Source organism: Rhododendron vialii, chromosome 7a, assembly GCF_030253575.1.
Source record: "Rhododendron vialii isolate Sample 1 chromosome 7a, ASM3025357v1".
Taxonomy (NCBI): Eukaryota; Viridiplantae; Streptophyta; class Magnoliopsida; order Ericales; family Ericaceae; genus Rhododendron; species Rhododendron vialii.
Window position 1 is genome coordinate 37,223,887 of NC_080563.1, and position 14,658 is coordinate 37,238,544.

General features: G+C 37.7%; 2 protein-coding genes across 2 annotated transcripts; both read left to right on the plus strand.

The window, feature by feature from the left end:
* The first annotated feature begins 217 nt into the window (after nucleotides 1–217).
* Nucleotides 218–3,550, plus strand: LOC131334044 (uncharacterized protein C6C3.02c-like). The gene is made up of 5 exons (XM_058368914.1): nucleotides 218–392; nucleotides 1,354–1,416; nucleotides 2,166–2,240; nucleotides 2,324–2,487; nucleotides 3,204–3,550. Exons 1-5 carry the CDS (start codon nucleotides 365–367, stop codon nucleotides 3,303–3,305), a joined length of 432 nt encoding a protein of 143 aa, XP_058224897.1. The 5' UTR covers nucleotides 218–364; the 3' UTR covers nucleotides 3,306–3,550.
* Nucleotides 3,551–5,592: 2,042 nt separating this feature from the next.
* Nucleotides 5,593–14,516, plus strand: LOC131333965 (kinesin-like protein KIN-14R). The gene is made up of 19 exons (XM_058368815.1): nucleotides 5,593–5,910; nucleotides 6,935–7,227; nucleotides 7,328–7,499; nucleotides 7,597–7,667; nucleotides 7,752–7,935; nucleotides 8,150–8,259; nucleotides 8,352–8,451; nucleotides 8,524–8,610; nucleotides 8,712–8,888; nucleotides 9,532–9,805; nucleotides 10,197–10,358; nucleotides 11,461–11,676; nucleotides 11,771–11,808; nucleotides 12,470–12,633; nucleotides 12,748–12,978; nucleotides 13,077–13,142; nucleotides 13,437–13,511; nucleotides 13,777–13,845; nucleotides 13,929–14,516. The coding sequence occupies exons 1-19, from the start codon at nucleotides 5,664–5,666 to the stop codon at nucleotides 14,400–14,402; spliced, it is 3,210 nt and encodes a 1,069-aa protein (XP_058224798.1). The 5' UTR covers nucleotides 5,593–5,663; the 3' UTR covers nucleotides 14,403–14,516.
* The last annotated feature ends 142 nt before the right edge of the window (nucleotides 14,517–14,658 follow it).

Genomic DNA, 14,658 nt, shown 5'->3' on the forward strand with positions numbered 1-14,658 from the left:
GACCTAGGTTTGCGGACTGAACACTTATTTAGGGATGGATGGAATAATTCACAAGAATTGATGCAAAACTAACAAAGCCGGATTTTTTTTAATAAAGACAAAAAACTAATCCATGAGAAATATTAAGCCAAAAAAGGCGTAACAATAATAACAACTCCAATATTCTGGAAAACAAAAATAGGTAAAATAAAATTTGGTTTCCGAATGTTCTAGAAGCAAAATGTGAAAATGAACTTTCGTTTGAGAATCACTCCGCGCCACCCCCACCAACTATATATACACGCGCGCATACTGTTTCTTCTCCCCCAAGTTCTCTCTCTCTCTCTCTCTTTCGTTTCGTCTTCGTCGCCACTCTCCTGCAATCATGGCTCGCAGTCGCCGAAGCTCCGGAGGTTCGTTCCGTACAATATATGTATACGTAAATCATGCATACGTGTATTTTTTATTTTGTTTTTTTATAGCGTATTGGGTTATGAGACGTTGTATTTGATTTGTAAGGACGACTTGTTTTTAGATTGTTATCAATATCTAGGTTTTTCTCCGCTGATCTGTGCTTAGAAAGTATGATTGTTACTGGTTGGTTGAAAAAATCGTCGGAAACGAGTCGATTTGGTTATCGTCGGGGTTGGGTTTATTAGCGTGATATCTGATTCTGAAATAAAATGTGTTTAAGATTTTCAACCTTGTTTTGGATATGTAAGGCACTTAGATTTGGGGTTTGTTATGGTTATATAGATTGGGTGAATTGTGGAACCATGTTGATGCTATATTGATTTCAGATTAGTTATAGTTTTATGTGAGAAAAGCCATTAATTTAGGAATAGGAGTGGATGTGGGGGAATTCCCTAGGATATGATAATGGAGCATGAGGTTTTATAATCTATGCAATGTGGAAGAAAGAACAACGGGTGAAATTAGATGATCGTCAAAAGCTATTTTTGTTCTGTATTCTGGGAAGATAACCGGTTAACTGGATTTGTGGGTTGCTCTCAAATTAAAGAGAAAAACACGAAGAAGTATGGCCGAGGGTATTGTGGGGAGGGGTAGAACAACTTTATAGACATAGTGAAAGGTACTATTCCGAAAATCTCCGTTCAGACAATTTGTATGCCTTTCCTTACGTATAGACTTATAACACCTTTGTCTGAAACTAGTCTTGGGATTGTAGACCCATAGAATTGTGAATATAAGTTATTGAGTTTTATCCTTTCATGCTAATCCGGAAATTTAGTCTTGCAATTGTAGCCATTGTTATATGTTGGCTTTTCTTCCCCCTTCTAATTGTTCTGTAGTTTACTTATGTCAACTGGAAGTAAAAACTGACATAGTGATGCTACACCATCATTCTTGCAGGAATGTCTTGGTCAGCTCCTCGTCCTGCCGCCCGTGCTCCACTACGTAATCCTCCACAGCCAGGTGGGGCCTTTCCACATATACATTAATTTACTAAAGAAAATATAATCTGTAATATATTGTGGGACATGGCATAGCAAGTGCTGTTATGTAGTTGGTGTTGTGTAGTGTGTGCGGTTATACTTTGAAGTACTCATTTTGGTCATTCTTGTACGGACTCGTTCTAATGGCGGCTAGCTTTTGTTTCAACTACGCTTTTAGGTGTGTCCATCATCCGGATTAAACGTCATGGTCTTTAATATTTGATATCCAGATGTATTTTGCTGGTGCCTCAACAAAAAGAATATATCTGTAGGGGGTTTAAAAATGGGTTACCATGCTTTGTGGATGGTAGAAAGCACAATTTACTTGAGTTTGTCTGACAAAAGGGGAATCCGTTTAACAGAGGAATCATTCAGGTATTTGCATCATATATTGTCTGGAATAGTGACACTGTCTAAACTATATTGATTTGGAATCAACAGAATATCCATTGAGTTGTTCTTTTTCATGTCAATGTAGAATTTTCTCATTTATATGGACATATTGGTTTCTGTTGGCCACAGAATTTGGTTATGCAGTGTACTTGATTAGGATTTAAATGGTGGATTGCTGGAACTATATTTCAGGATTGGCTGGTGGATGAGCATTCATCATCTTATCCTTTTTATTCACTAATCACTACCAAGTTTTATGTTAGTTCAGCCAGTTGTTCTCTGGTTTTTGTTCCTTTTTGTGGCTAACTATGAATTCCAAATAATGGTTTGCTACAGCTGCTCGAGCTCCTCCTCCAGCACCTTTACAAAGGGCACCAGCCACAGGGGGACTTGGTTCCGTTGTTGCTGAAGGTTAGATAACACTCAACTTTCTCTGTATATTCAAGCCATTACTATTGTTATACCAATCTCAATGTGCTATAATCAATGTACAGGCATGGCCTTTGGTGGTGGAAATGCTATTGCGCACAGAGCAGTTGATGCTATGATGGGGCCCCGTACTATCAGGCACGAGACAGTTGATTCCTCTGTCCCTTCTGCTGCTCCGGTACTTGCAAATTCTAATGTGTGTGATGGTCAATCCAAAGCGTTTGCAGATGTATGTTCTCTCCCCATAAACCTCATTTCCAGCACATTTTCTTCTAGCCTCAGATATCTGTAGCACTAGGAATAGTTTTTTCTTATCGGACTATTCTTTTTGTCATGGGCTTGGATCTTTTACCATATTGAATTGCATGGGAAAAGTGGGCTAGCTTATGTCAAGCTTTTACAATGGGAGCCTTATATGAGAGAGAGTTCTTATAGGGTTCAACTGATGATTTCTTGTAATAACATGATGTGAACGATTGAGCGTTTGTTATTTATTTGTGCATGCTTTATCATCTAATTCTTCTAAATTTTGGAATATCTTCTCTCTACTTCTTGACTTCCATCGTTCTGATTTTGTTGGATCATCTTTAAGCTATTGAAGTTTTTTTCCCCTCAGGAACACCTCTCTCTATCTTCTTCGCACTTGTTGATTTGTTGCATTGTTTGTTGGGTAGTCTCCATCTTCATATGTAGATAATTGTTGTGTTCTTGCTTTATCAGATAATTATCCAAATGATTCCGTTTAACAGAGGAACATATTCCAAATTTTGGAATATCTTCTCTTTAACTCCACACACAGTTGCGTCTGGAGCCGTTGGATGCACATGGACCCACATACATCTAACGGCTCCAGACGTCCGGAGTTGTATTTTCCAGTTGTGTTCCTAGACGTTTTTTTATTATCATTTGCCTTCTGGTAGTAATCTCATTGCTTTATGCTTGCAGTGCTTGAGCTACTTTGGAAGCGACATCAGCAAGTGTCAGTTCTACATGGATATGCTGTCTGAATGTCGCAAAAACCCAACCACCTCGGGCTTGACTGCTTGATACTGCTCCTGGAGTTCTACTCCGAACTTGATTAAATAAATTAGTAATGCAACAAGTCCTGTTCATATTATGGTGTCAGCTTGGTTTTCCAGTTGAAGTTGGTAGAAAACGTTTTATGCTACTTGAGAGTTTTATGGATCAAATGGCTATAGGTCTTCGCTCTAGAGTGACCTGCGTTTTCCATGTTAGCAATACATGCCGCTCTCTCTCCCCGTATATATATATAGTTCATGTTGTATACCTAAGTAGGAGGCCTGCCTCTCTCTCTCTCTCTCTCTCTCTCTCTCTCTCTCTCTCTCCGTATATATAGTTCATGTTGTACACCTAAGTAGGAGGCCAGGCGCTGGCATGGATCAGGAGCCTGGGTTGTGACATGCGTATTGCCATAATTGGGCCATCCCAGGATCCAGTAAATTGATCCAACATTCTTTTTTTTTGGACTTATCAAGTAGGTAACCCATGCGATCATCATCCGTTTCCATTTTGTCGCCATGGTCTCTACTTACTTCAGGAGCTTAGAATTTTCTATTTTGATCAAATTACCATCCCATTTGCATAAAACGAAGTTGAGCAGGTTGTCCCTCTGGGCATGAGGGGTTTGCGTATGAATGTGAATATGCTGTGTTTATGAAGCGAAAATACAAGTTAAGTTAGTATTGTAATATACTAATAAACATGGTTAATAATTGAGATTAATTAATCGGGACAGAGTTTATAAGGGTAATATTTTGCTTTCGAGATTGAAGCACTAATAATCCGGAATGGATGACTAAAAACATTGTTTGCCAAACAATACAGAATTAAACATTATTTTACTTTATAGGCTCCGTTTGATTGGATGTAAAATATTTTTATCAAAAACATTTTACATAATTTCCGATGTTTGGTTGTTGAAAATTCTGGAAAATAAACTTTTTGGAAATATCTTTTACAACTTTGGGTGTAAAACGATTTACCGCCAAAAGTCCCGTAAGTTATTTTACCCGATCATCTTTGCTAGACTAGTTGTGCCCCGGCGAAGAATTCTATTCCTCTATTGCGTGGCCACGTGAACACATTTGCAAAAGCTTTGCAATGGAGGATTCTCTCTCTCTCTCAAAATGAAGTCTCTCTCTACCCACGTGCACCAAGCCAGGGCAGAAATGTTCATCATCTCTCTACTAGCCTTTCCTCCAAGTACCCAATGCGTAGGACAAGTAGACGAGTTATTGATTTGTGAAAATAAATTTTGACTTCAACCAAACACCGGAAAACAATTGTAAATTTTCATTTTTTATGTAAAATGTTTTACATGGAAAATATTTTCAATTGTAAAACATTTTACGTCCAACCAAACGGAGCCTATATGTCGTTGTGCAAGAATTAAACACGACCACTGTGGGCTACCCAGTTGGTTATCATCATCTTGCTGATAAATAAAAAAAAACCTTTGAATCATCTATTTTTATTTTACAAATTCAAGTGAACTTTCCTTCATAATCTATAAACTTTCGCTTTTCCAGGCCTAAACAGTGTTATAAAAATCGGAATTAATTGGCTATTAATTGCTTGCCGGGCCTATTTGACTAGATCCGACTAATTGCTATGCGTTGATTATTGCCGATTACTAGGCCTCGAAGCTCGAAGGTGGCCGACCGTCCGACTAGCGCCTAACAATTTTTAGAACATTGTAGACAAATGAGGGAAATAGTTTGTAGGACTTGAATGAGGGAAATACTTTGGATCATGAGGAATTACAGTGTTCTGTTGTTGCCTGATCAGATGATCGAGAATTTCTTCGTTGGAGCCCTACGAGTTTGTGTGAGAAAGAAGATGCGTGAATCACAAACACGAATACGAACACGTTTGCTATTGTGGCCGCATTATTTAGAAAGCGTGAAACAAAATAAACAATGGCCGTAAACTTTTGTACTCATGGCCGCAAAATTTTGGAACAACACTTTGGATTAACACGAACTCGCATTTCTGAAGCACAATATAAAAAGCATAAACTTTGGCCCCAAAGTTTTGCTCATGGACGTGGAATTTTAGCAACTGGCCGCAATTTTTTGCAACGGCGTTTGGACACCGATTGGATTAATGCGAACTCGCATTTCTGAAACAAGAGTTTTGCAACGGTGGCGTTTGGACACCGATTGACTTAATGCGAACTCGCATTTCTGGAACACGAGTTTATGCGTAGCTTTCACCGATCAGTGGCGTGAAATGCCCCGAGCCAAACTCGCATCTCTGGAAAGCGATTTAAGAATGAATTCAAAACGGTCATATGAATTCAAAACCTTGACCCCCACGCACCGCTCTCCAGGCATAACAGAGGAACACCTCTCTCTCTCTCTCTCTCTCTCTCTCTCTCTCTCTATGGCGGACACTCGACTAATCACGAACCAATCCAACTCAGAAACCCCAAGTTCACTCTCTCCTTCGCATACATTTCTCGACTGTGCCAAAGACCGGAGAACTATCGATCCACATGTTCAAAACGGAATTACACTTTCAGATCTACGGAAAAATGATGGTTGTTGTGATGAAGATGGCAACACCGATTCGGTTTTGTGTGTTTCTGGGTCAAGACTTGTCCGAACCGGATTTAAGATAAACAGCAAAGGTAATTTTTAGGAGTAATTATTCAGTGCCCTGGACACCAAGTGGCAGTGCCCAAAGGCATTGAATAATTTTTCAATTTTAGTTCGTTACTTTGTTTTGGAATTCCTGGTTAATTTCACTTTGGTTGCCCAAGAAAACGTAGGCAAAGAGAAAGGAAAATGATTTTTCTCTCCAATTTAGTGTAAACGCAATGTAAAATTTGTCTTTTAGTGCTTGTTTCGTGTGTAATTTTGAGCCTGAAAGGACAAATTTTGGAGTGCATTTATAAGAAAGTGGAGTGCAAAAACCATTACTCAAAAGAAACTGCAAATTTTGAATATTTAGACGCTAAGTCAGAAGTGGTTGGTTGTGTTTTGTGTTCTCTCTTTTTCAATATCGTAATTTTGCAGGGAAAGAGAAAGGAAGTGAAAATTTGAATATGTAGAATGCTGCCTCAGAAGCTGTTGGTTTTGTTTTGTTTATTCTTTCTCTTTTGACATCATTATGGTACAAATAAATTAAATAATGTTGATTTGCGGTTACACGTATTTTCTATGTTTTCTTGGCATCCAATCAAAAAGGATTTGGGTTTCTTTTGGGGTCATCTATTTCAATAGGGATTTCGGGTTTATGAGTTTTTTCCGAAAGATTTAGGACATTTTTTTGTGCTAAATTGGTCCATACCAGAATTTGAATGAAACATAGGACTAACTCCTGCTGAGTTAGGGTTTTCTTGATTTATTTGTGTCATTTCTGTTCTATTTTTGGCTTACACAACATTGAGAGGTACTATTTTGAAGAAATATGCAACACCAAGGAAAAGTCGTGGTTCATGTTGCCTTTGTGTTAGAGGAAGTATTTGATTGAAACAGAATGGTTAAGACCTTCATTGTATATACCTTAGAGTTCTGGTAGGAAACATTATGGCATTCCATGTAGATGCATCTACTGTTAGTTGTTATTTATACATAGCGGCTAGTGAGCCTTATTGCATATGTATTTCTAGTGTACTTGCTGGGTGTTAATTATACTTTCTTTTGGACCAGAAAACATTGTGAAGTTCATAAATGCTGGGGGCAACGAAGTAGGAAATTCTGCGAATTTCATTATGTCCGATACTTCCTTTGTGGGAGGAGATGTATTAAGAACTGAAGAAGGGATAATTGATGGTGGTGATTTGACACCTCTTTATCAGTCAGCTCGGTTCGGAAACTTCTCTTACCAGTTCGACAACCTCCCCCCTGGAGATTACCTTGTTGACCTTCATTTTGCGGAAATAACCAACACGAATGGGCCTAAAGGAATGAGAGTCTTTGATGTTTTTATGCAGGAAGAGAAGGCAAGGAATTTTTTCCAAAAGCTTATACTGAATCATTTTGTCTCCATTCTAAATCTTAAATTGATACTAAGTTAGATCTTTTGATGGTAAAATGAGGCAGGTTGTATCCGAGCTCGACATATACGCAGTTGTTGGAGCCAATAAACCGTTACAACTGGTAGATGTTAGGGTTACTGTAGGGGAAGATGGGATGATTCAAATAAGGTTTGAAGGAGTTAATGGAAATCCAGTTGTGAGTGGGATTTGCATTAAGGAGGCACATAAAGTTCTTGGTATTTCTTTCTTTCTCATGTTTGATTTACCTTATAAGCATTTAAACCCGATAGTCAAGCGGGAGGCTAATTTAACTTTCTTGTGTCATGAATAAAGCTTCTCAGGTCAAACAAGGGGGTTTTGTGTGTAAAAATTGCGCTGCTGAAATAAATGTACCATCAGCTGAGGTTAGATTTGGCTTGAAGGGAATATTAAAGTTTAAGCTCTTTAAATTGTCAATTATCGTGGACTCAAACTAATGTTATTTGCAGAATAAACTGATCAGAATGAGGTCTACAGCCAAGTATGAAAAGAAGATAGAGGATCTGAGTACCCAATACCAGCTCAAGACAAATGAATGCTACGAGGCCTGGATGTCCCTGACAGCTGCAAATGAGGAGCTACAGAAAGTTAGGATGGATCTTGACAACAAATCCTTTGAAAATCACTGTCTAGGTGAGGTGAAAGCTTGTTGTATATACACTCACATTTATGATATATATACGAGAGAGCACATTTGTTTAAAAGAAAATCGCTGTTATTTGAACCTAATACATTTATTGTTTTGGGATTCAATGAATTAACATACTTATAGGCTCGAGCATGGATAATTGAAATTATTATTCTGTCTGCTATGTTAAATTTTGTTATCATGGTGATTTTCATACAGATCAAGATAAGGCTATGCAAGCAGCAAAGTTGAGGGATATTTCAACTAGATATGAAAAAGAACGAAGATTTTTGGCTTTAGCAATTGATGAACTAAGAAGAAATATTAAGGTAGTCAAACTTGTATAAAGGAAATCTTTTAGAGTACACCCATTTTTAGTTTGATTTGGAGATAGTTGGATATTACCATTGATTGTTTGCAGACCATGAAAGAAGAGCATTCACAGCTCTCCCGTGAAGCGCATGAATGCGTGGACTCAATTCCGGACTTGAATAAGATGGTTATGGCAGTCCAAGCACTGGGTAAGTGTTCGTCACCATATACTTCAATTTAGGTATGGTTTTGTCTGATATCATAGGTGATCTAAATTGCAGTTTCACCATACGATGATCTTAAACTGAAGTATAGTGAGGAGCAGGCGAGGACCAAAAAGCTTTTTAATCAAATCCAGGAAGTGAAAGGTATATCTAGGTTTTATCTTACGTAATTTGATGTTCTCTTTTGCATTGCTTGTCGGAACAATGGGTCCATTAAACTTTTTGATTTGCCATTGCAATACCAGGAAACATCAGGGTGTTTTGTAGGTGTCGGCCATTGAGCAAGGAAGAGATATCATTTGGGTATGCGACTGTTGTAGATTTCCATGCAGCTAAGGATGGAGATCTTGGAATAGTTACAGGTGGTTCAACAAAGAAATTATACAAATTTGACAGGGTTTACACTCCAAAGGATGATCAAGGTATCACTGCTATAAATTGATGTCACCGAGTTTGATGAAGTACCTGAACTTTGAATTAAGAGCACACAAACTGACTTCTTGCGTCTAAGGGCATCTTTAGTAAGTACTTCAAAATTTAAAATCAAAAAGTGTCATAAGTGCATAATAGATTCTTCAAAACTTCTTTATTATATTACTTTTGTGTGTGTTTTGCTACCTTAATAGTATATCCTCTAATAGACTCTTCAAATACCAAGATACTTTTTGTAGTATGATTTAGTATTTGAAGTAGGCTACCCTGTCAAATGTGAAGATAGATAATTTTCTCTAAGGGTGTGTTAGGGCGTTTGAAGAGTCCACTGGGGCACCTAAAATCTTACAAAGCATTAAATTCTTTTGACATGTGACATATAAAGCACCTGCTGGATATGCTCCAACTCGTGTAAGTTTTATGTTGTTGCTAATAGACCTTTGTTTTTTTTTGGTGCCACGAATACTGAACTTCTGCTTTTGCACTTATTTTCTTGTTGTAGATATTCCTATGGCATTTTTCCTTAAGAAGTTATGCTGACTGTTATGTATATATGATCGTTTTCAGAAATAATTCTAAAATGCAGTAACTTGTTCATTTATCTTGACTCAGTCCTATCTGTTTTCATGACAGTTGATGTATTTGAAGATGCTTCTCCTATGGTGACCTCAGTTTTAGATGGTTACAATGTTTGTATATTTGCATATGGGCAAACGGGTACTGGAAAGACTTTTACAATGGAAGGTACTGAGCTGAACCGAGGAGTGAACTATAGGACTTTGGAGCAGCTGTTTAAAGTAGCTGAGGAGAGGAAAGACACTTGTACATACAAAATTTCTGTGAGTGTCCTTGAAGTTTACAATGAGCAAATCAGGGACTTGCTTGCCACCTCATCCACATCAAAGAAGTAAGATTTGGCCCCATGGTTTTCACTAAATATAAAATTCGAAGAAGATGCTTTATATTTCTATGGACTAGAAGGTAGCTTGCTAAACTGGATTGAAAGAATAACTTGGCTTTGGCAACAAACGTACAGCCAGTTTGTTGGTTGCTTCAAAATCAGTTTTTTAAAGAACTCGTCTCAATCACTAATTTTGATGATTGTTTAAGAGGATTTTTTATAAGGAAAAATCCATTTTAAAGGAACACCATATTTATGTTTTCAGATTCTTACACATAATTTTTTTAAGGATAAGCACAAAATAGAGAATAAGTGTATGAAAAATTGATTATGAGACAAGAAACAAATATAAGCTCATTTTCTTGATTATTTATGTGGATTTGTTACAATGTTTTAGATTGGAGATAAAGCAAGCTTCAGAGGGGGCTCATCATGTGCCAAGGATTGTGGAAGCCAGAGTTGAGAACATTAAGGAAGTTTGGGATATTCTACGAGTTGGAAGTAACGCAAGGGCCGTGGGATCAAACAACGTAAATGAGCATAGTAGCCGATCTCATTGGTTAGTGAAACAAAGACCTAATTTTTTTCCTCTCTATTTTTGCCCAAGGATGTGAAAATTACTCCCTCCCTCCCTCCCAATTTGTTTGTCCATTTTTTGACTTTTTGATTGTTCCAAATTATTTGTCGAGTTGGATAAGTTAGTGAACAGAATTCTATGTACCTCCCTTTTTGCCCCTTCTCTTTTGAACTAAGTACGAAGTTTCAAAAGTAAAAGGGGAATTCTTGGAAAGTGAAAGCTTTATAAGACCATTGATTGTTTCTCTTGAAAAAGATGGACTCTCTGAGATAAACATATTATGGAGGCGTTCTCTCTCTCTTTCTCTCTCTCTCTCTCTCTCTCTCTCTCAAAACCCTAGCTGCCACCAATACCTTTCTTCTACCATCTCCTCCCCCCTAGTGTTTCACACCCTTGTACCATTGTACGGCGGTGGGAGGGGAAGCCCTCCATACCTTTCTCTTTGTTTTATTTTTCTTCCGTCTCTTCAGGTCAACAACTTGTCGTTTGTTCTGTTAGAGTTTTGTCTCTCGTTCTCTCGAGAGTTTAGTTTCGTCTTTGGACAAATATTTGTCTATAGATCGGGTTTTTTTCAGAGACAATGTTGTTTCACAATGATATTCGTGCCAAAAGTGCTCTTACCCTACATGATGTTTTTGGCGAGGCAACTCGTGAAGGCTTGTCAGATCTGTAGTTTTTTGGATGTTCATTGGTGCATTCATACTTGGTTGGAGTCTATTTGATCGTTTGGGTATTTGTTGTTTTTTATCTTTTGCTAGCACTTTATCTCTTTGAAACTGCCGATTCTAGGTATGAATATATAGCAGATCGCAAGTGTCGCTGTTTGCATCAGGATCGATGTTTGAGTCGGACTGCCTTGTGTTTTTCTCGTTACAATAGTTAGATGATTAGTTTGGCTTTGTTCAAGATATTTGTAATGAACTCCGTTATGTAAGTGCCACTGGGTCATTATTAATATAATCTTCCCCATTTTGTCCAAAAAAAAAAAATATTATGGAGGGAGTAACATATTATCTTGTTCATTACTTGTTGCTACTTCTCTTTTGCTCTTGTCCATTAATTTTGGTTTCCCCGTTTTCAATAGCTTGCTATGCATAATGGTTAGAGCAAAGAGCTCGATAAATGGTGAGTGCACCCAGAGCAAGCTTTGGCTTGTTGATTTAGCAGGCAGCGAGAGGTTGGCAAAAACTGATGCACAAGGCGACCGGCTCAAGGAAGCTCAGAACATCAACCGATCGCTTTCAGCTTTAGGTGATGTAATATCTGCTTTGGCATCCAAAAGCAGCCACATACCATACAGGTTTACATTTCTTTCTCTCTTTTAATTTACCTCTTGTGTTCAGGCATTTCCTGCCAGTTTCCTTTTACTGATTTGATTATCTTTGAATTTACAGAAACTCGAAGCTTACACACTTGCTTCAAGATTCGCTAGGTATGTGACATGAAACAGGCTAATTTACAATTGTTAGTGACTTAAAAGATTGGCAAACATTAGAAACCTGTGGAGATAGAGATGAATAGGTCATTTAGGAAGTCGCAATGGGTCTTGTTTAAGGAGCAACATCCTAAATGGATTACAGGACTTGTTATTTAGAGCCCTAACGCCCTGTTTGTTTCTGGATAAAGCATTGGATGTGACTATAAATCTAACAAGACAACACATCCTGCATTTTGTGGGGGAGTATTGTGGTAATAATTAAATCCCAACCAAACTAAGGATATACAACATTATGGCGAACATTTGTTAATCTCTTCACTATAAGTCCACTGAGATTACTTTCCGTATGAGATTACAAAACCTTTCATTATTAGTCCAGTCAAACATACTGGGCCTAAGAGCATTAGTTAAGCTAAGCTTCAAAGCGAAATAAATTCTCTATAGAATCACTTTCATACAACCATTTCAAAGCATGCTAACTAGTGTCGTAGGGCCCTCATTGACAAAATGATTATACACATGGATTTATACCGGCTTGTGTACCAATCTATGAATGTATGACATTCTAGATCGTTATATTAGTCAAGGCGGGTTTCTATTGCTAAGGACTTCGGTTTTCTCAAGTCAGTAAATGCATCAAGTTTCCATGCTACAGGAGGTGATTCCAAAACTTTGATGTTTGTGCAAATCAGCCCATCAGTACAAGACATAGGTGAGACTGTAAGCTCACTAAATTTCGCAAGTCGAGTCCGAGGAGTTGATTTGGGTCCCGCAAAAAGACAGATTGATATGGGTGAGCTTCAAAAGCTGAAATTGCAGGTAAGCTGGAGTGACATCCTCTATACCAACATCTTGATAATATAGCACATCTATCTTATCACTTATAGTGAATTACAACCAATATTTTCTCAAACCGTTTTTGTCTACGTGAAGCTTGACAAAGTAAAGCAAGAGTCCCGATCCAAAGATGAAAACTTTCAGTACTTGGAAGACAAATTCAAAGCCAAGGACCAAATTTGCAGAAGCCAACAGGAAAAGCTTAAAGAAATAGGAAGCCAGCTCGAATCAAAAACTGAGTTGTGCAAACTAATGGAGAAGCAAATTTTGCAGCTTTCACAAGGAATGCAGGGGAAGGAAGAAATTTGCTCGAGTCTTAAGCAGCAGGTTGTTTTGCAAGACGCCAAAAGATTTTTTTTTTTGTGGTAATTTTATCTTAGCCATATATACTTGAATCTGATTGATTATTTGATTTCTTGTTAAAGGTTGACGAGCTTCAGGACAAGCTAAGAGAATGTGAGCAAGTGGGTCCCAAGGCTCTCCAGCATAAGGTTTTTGCAGCCAAAACTAAATTATCTGCTTTATGTTCTTCATTTGTTTGTATATTTTCACTAGGCAATAAATGAAATTGAATTCCCAATTCTGGTACTATAACGGCAGCAAACTGATGTTACTAGCGTAGCTAATTGCGAAATTTTTGCATCCCTGAGTTTTTTTTTGGAGATCCCAAATTTAACATTGTTAACAATTAAACTTGATGGCTGGAGTGGAGAAATTGCATTCATGATTTGGGATTGCTTTAGGATATGGATTTAGTACTAATTGATTTCCTTATGCTCTACTAGGTCCAGGAGTTTGAAGACAAATTGAAAAGAAAGGAACAGGAGTTCGAGCTTCATACGATGGTCCTTCAAGAAAATGTTTGTCTCTATTAAGCCATAAAATGTTTACAATACTGCATTTGCTCAGCCTCACTTACATTTGTTGGAGTATATGGGAGTCATATATTAATGTCTGCATTTGTCTACTGTTGGAAGTGCGCGTACACGTTCCCCAACCCCAGGAGTAGGCTAGATGATAAAAAAAACAGTTACAAATTTTTTTCTTCTTCTCTTTCTACAATTTTTTACATCCAATGAATAAGAAACTCAAAATGTGCTAATTCATCACAATTTGTGGTTACAGGTTATGGAACTTGAAAACAAGTTGAAATTGCAAAGATGCAACACAGAATCTCAGTTACTTCATGAAAAGGTTCTTTCTACTTCTGGTGAAAGCAGATAATTACTACTTTGTATGAAGTATCACAAGCATATTTTTCCTCTATGTTTGGGCAGGTTAAAGAACTTGAAGAAAAATTAAGGCAGCGAGATGAAGTGTCAGAGAGTGTGCTAGTATTTTCTTTTGAAAAATCAAGAAAAGCCACCCCCACGGAGCGTAAAACCCCAAATACCACAGAATCTCCACTAGACAGAGATCTCCAGAGTCTGTGTCTAAAATCCAGTAACCGCTCACTGAGCCATGGATCTTCTGTCTTGCTTAAAGGAACTGATTCTCTCCGTGAATTGAGGCGGAAACGTGATTTGCAAAATGGAGGAATTGAAAACAGTTTGGTATTATCTGTTCCCTTGATTGAGAAGAAGTTATTACCGGTTGAACGTAATAAGACTAGGAATATTGATCCGTCCAAAGCATTTGCAAGGGTCACTAGAACCACCAAACCATTTCCAACTGCTCAACGATTCTTTTCGAGTAAAGAAGTCTCCGGAGTGAGGGAGAAGGATATTAGTACAAGAGGTTGGTTAAGATAATAGTAGAAGGAAGGAAATACTGCATTTCCATTTGAAGTCCCACTGTAATTTTTTTTTTTCTGTTGATCTTTCTTCAACAATGCTTTTTTGTGGCAATGCAATGTGCTTTGTGTTGATTTTTGAGTTATTATAGAGGATAACATTGATTGATAACCTCTGTAGCAAAATTAGTCTACCTGGTGTGGTTGAACAAATATGTTTGATGTGCCTATCCAGACTTGTGTAAAGTAGTGAAATTGAACCAATGTTGAGTAGC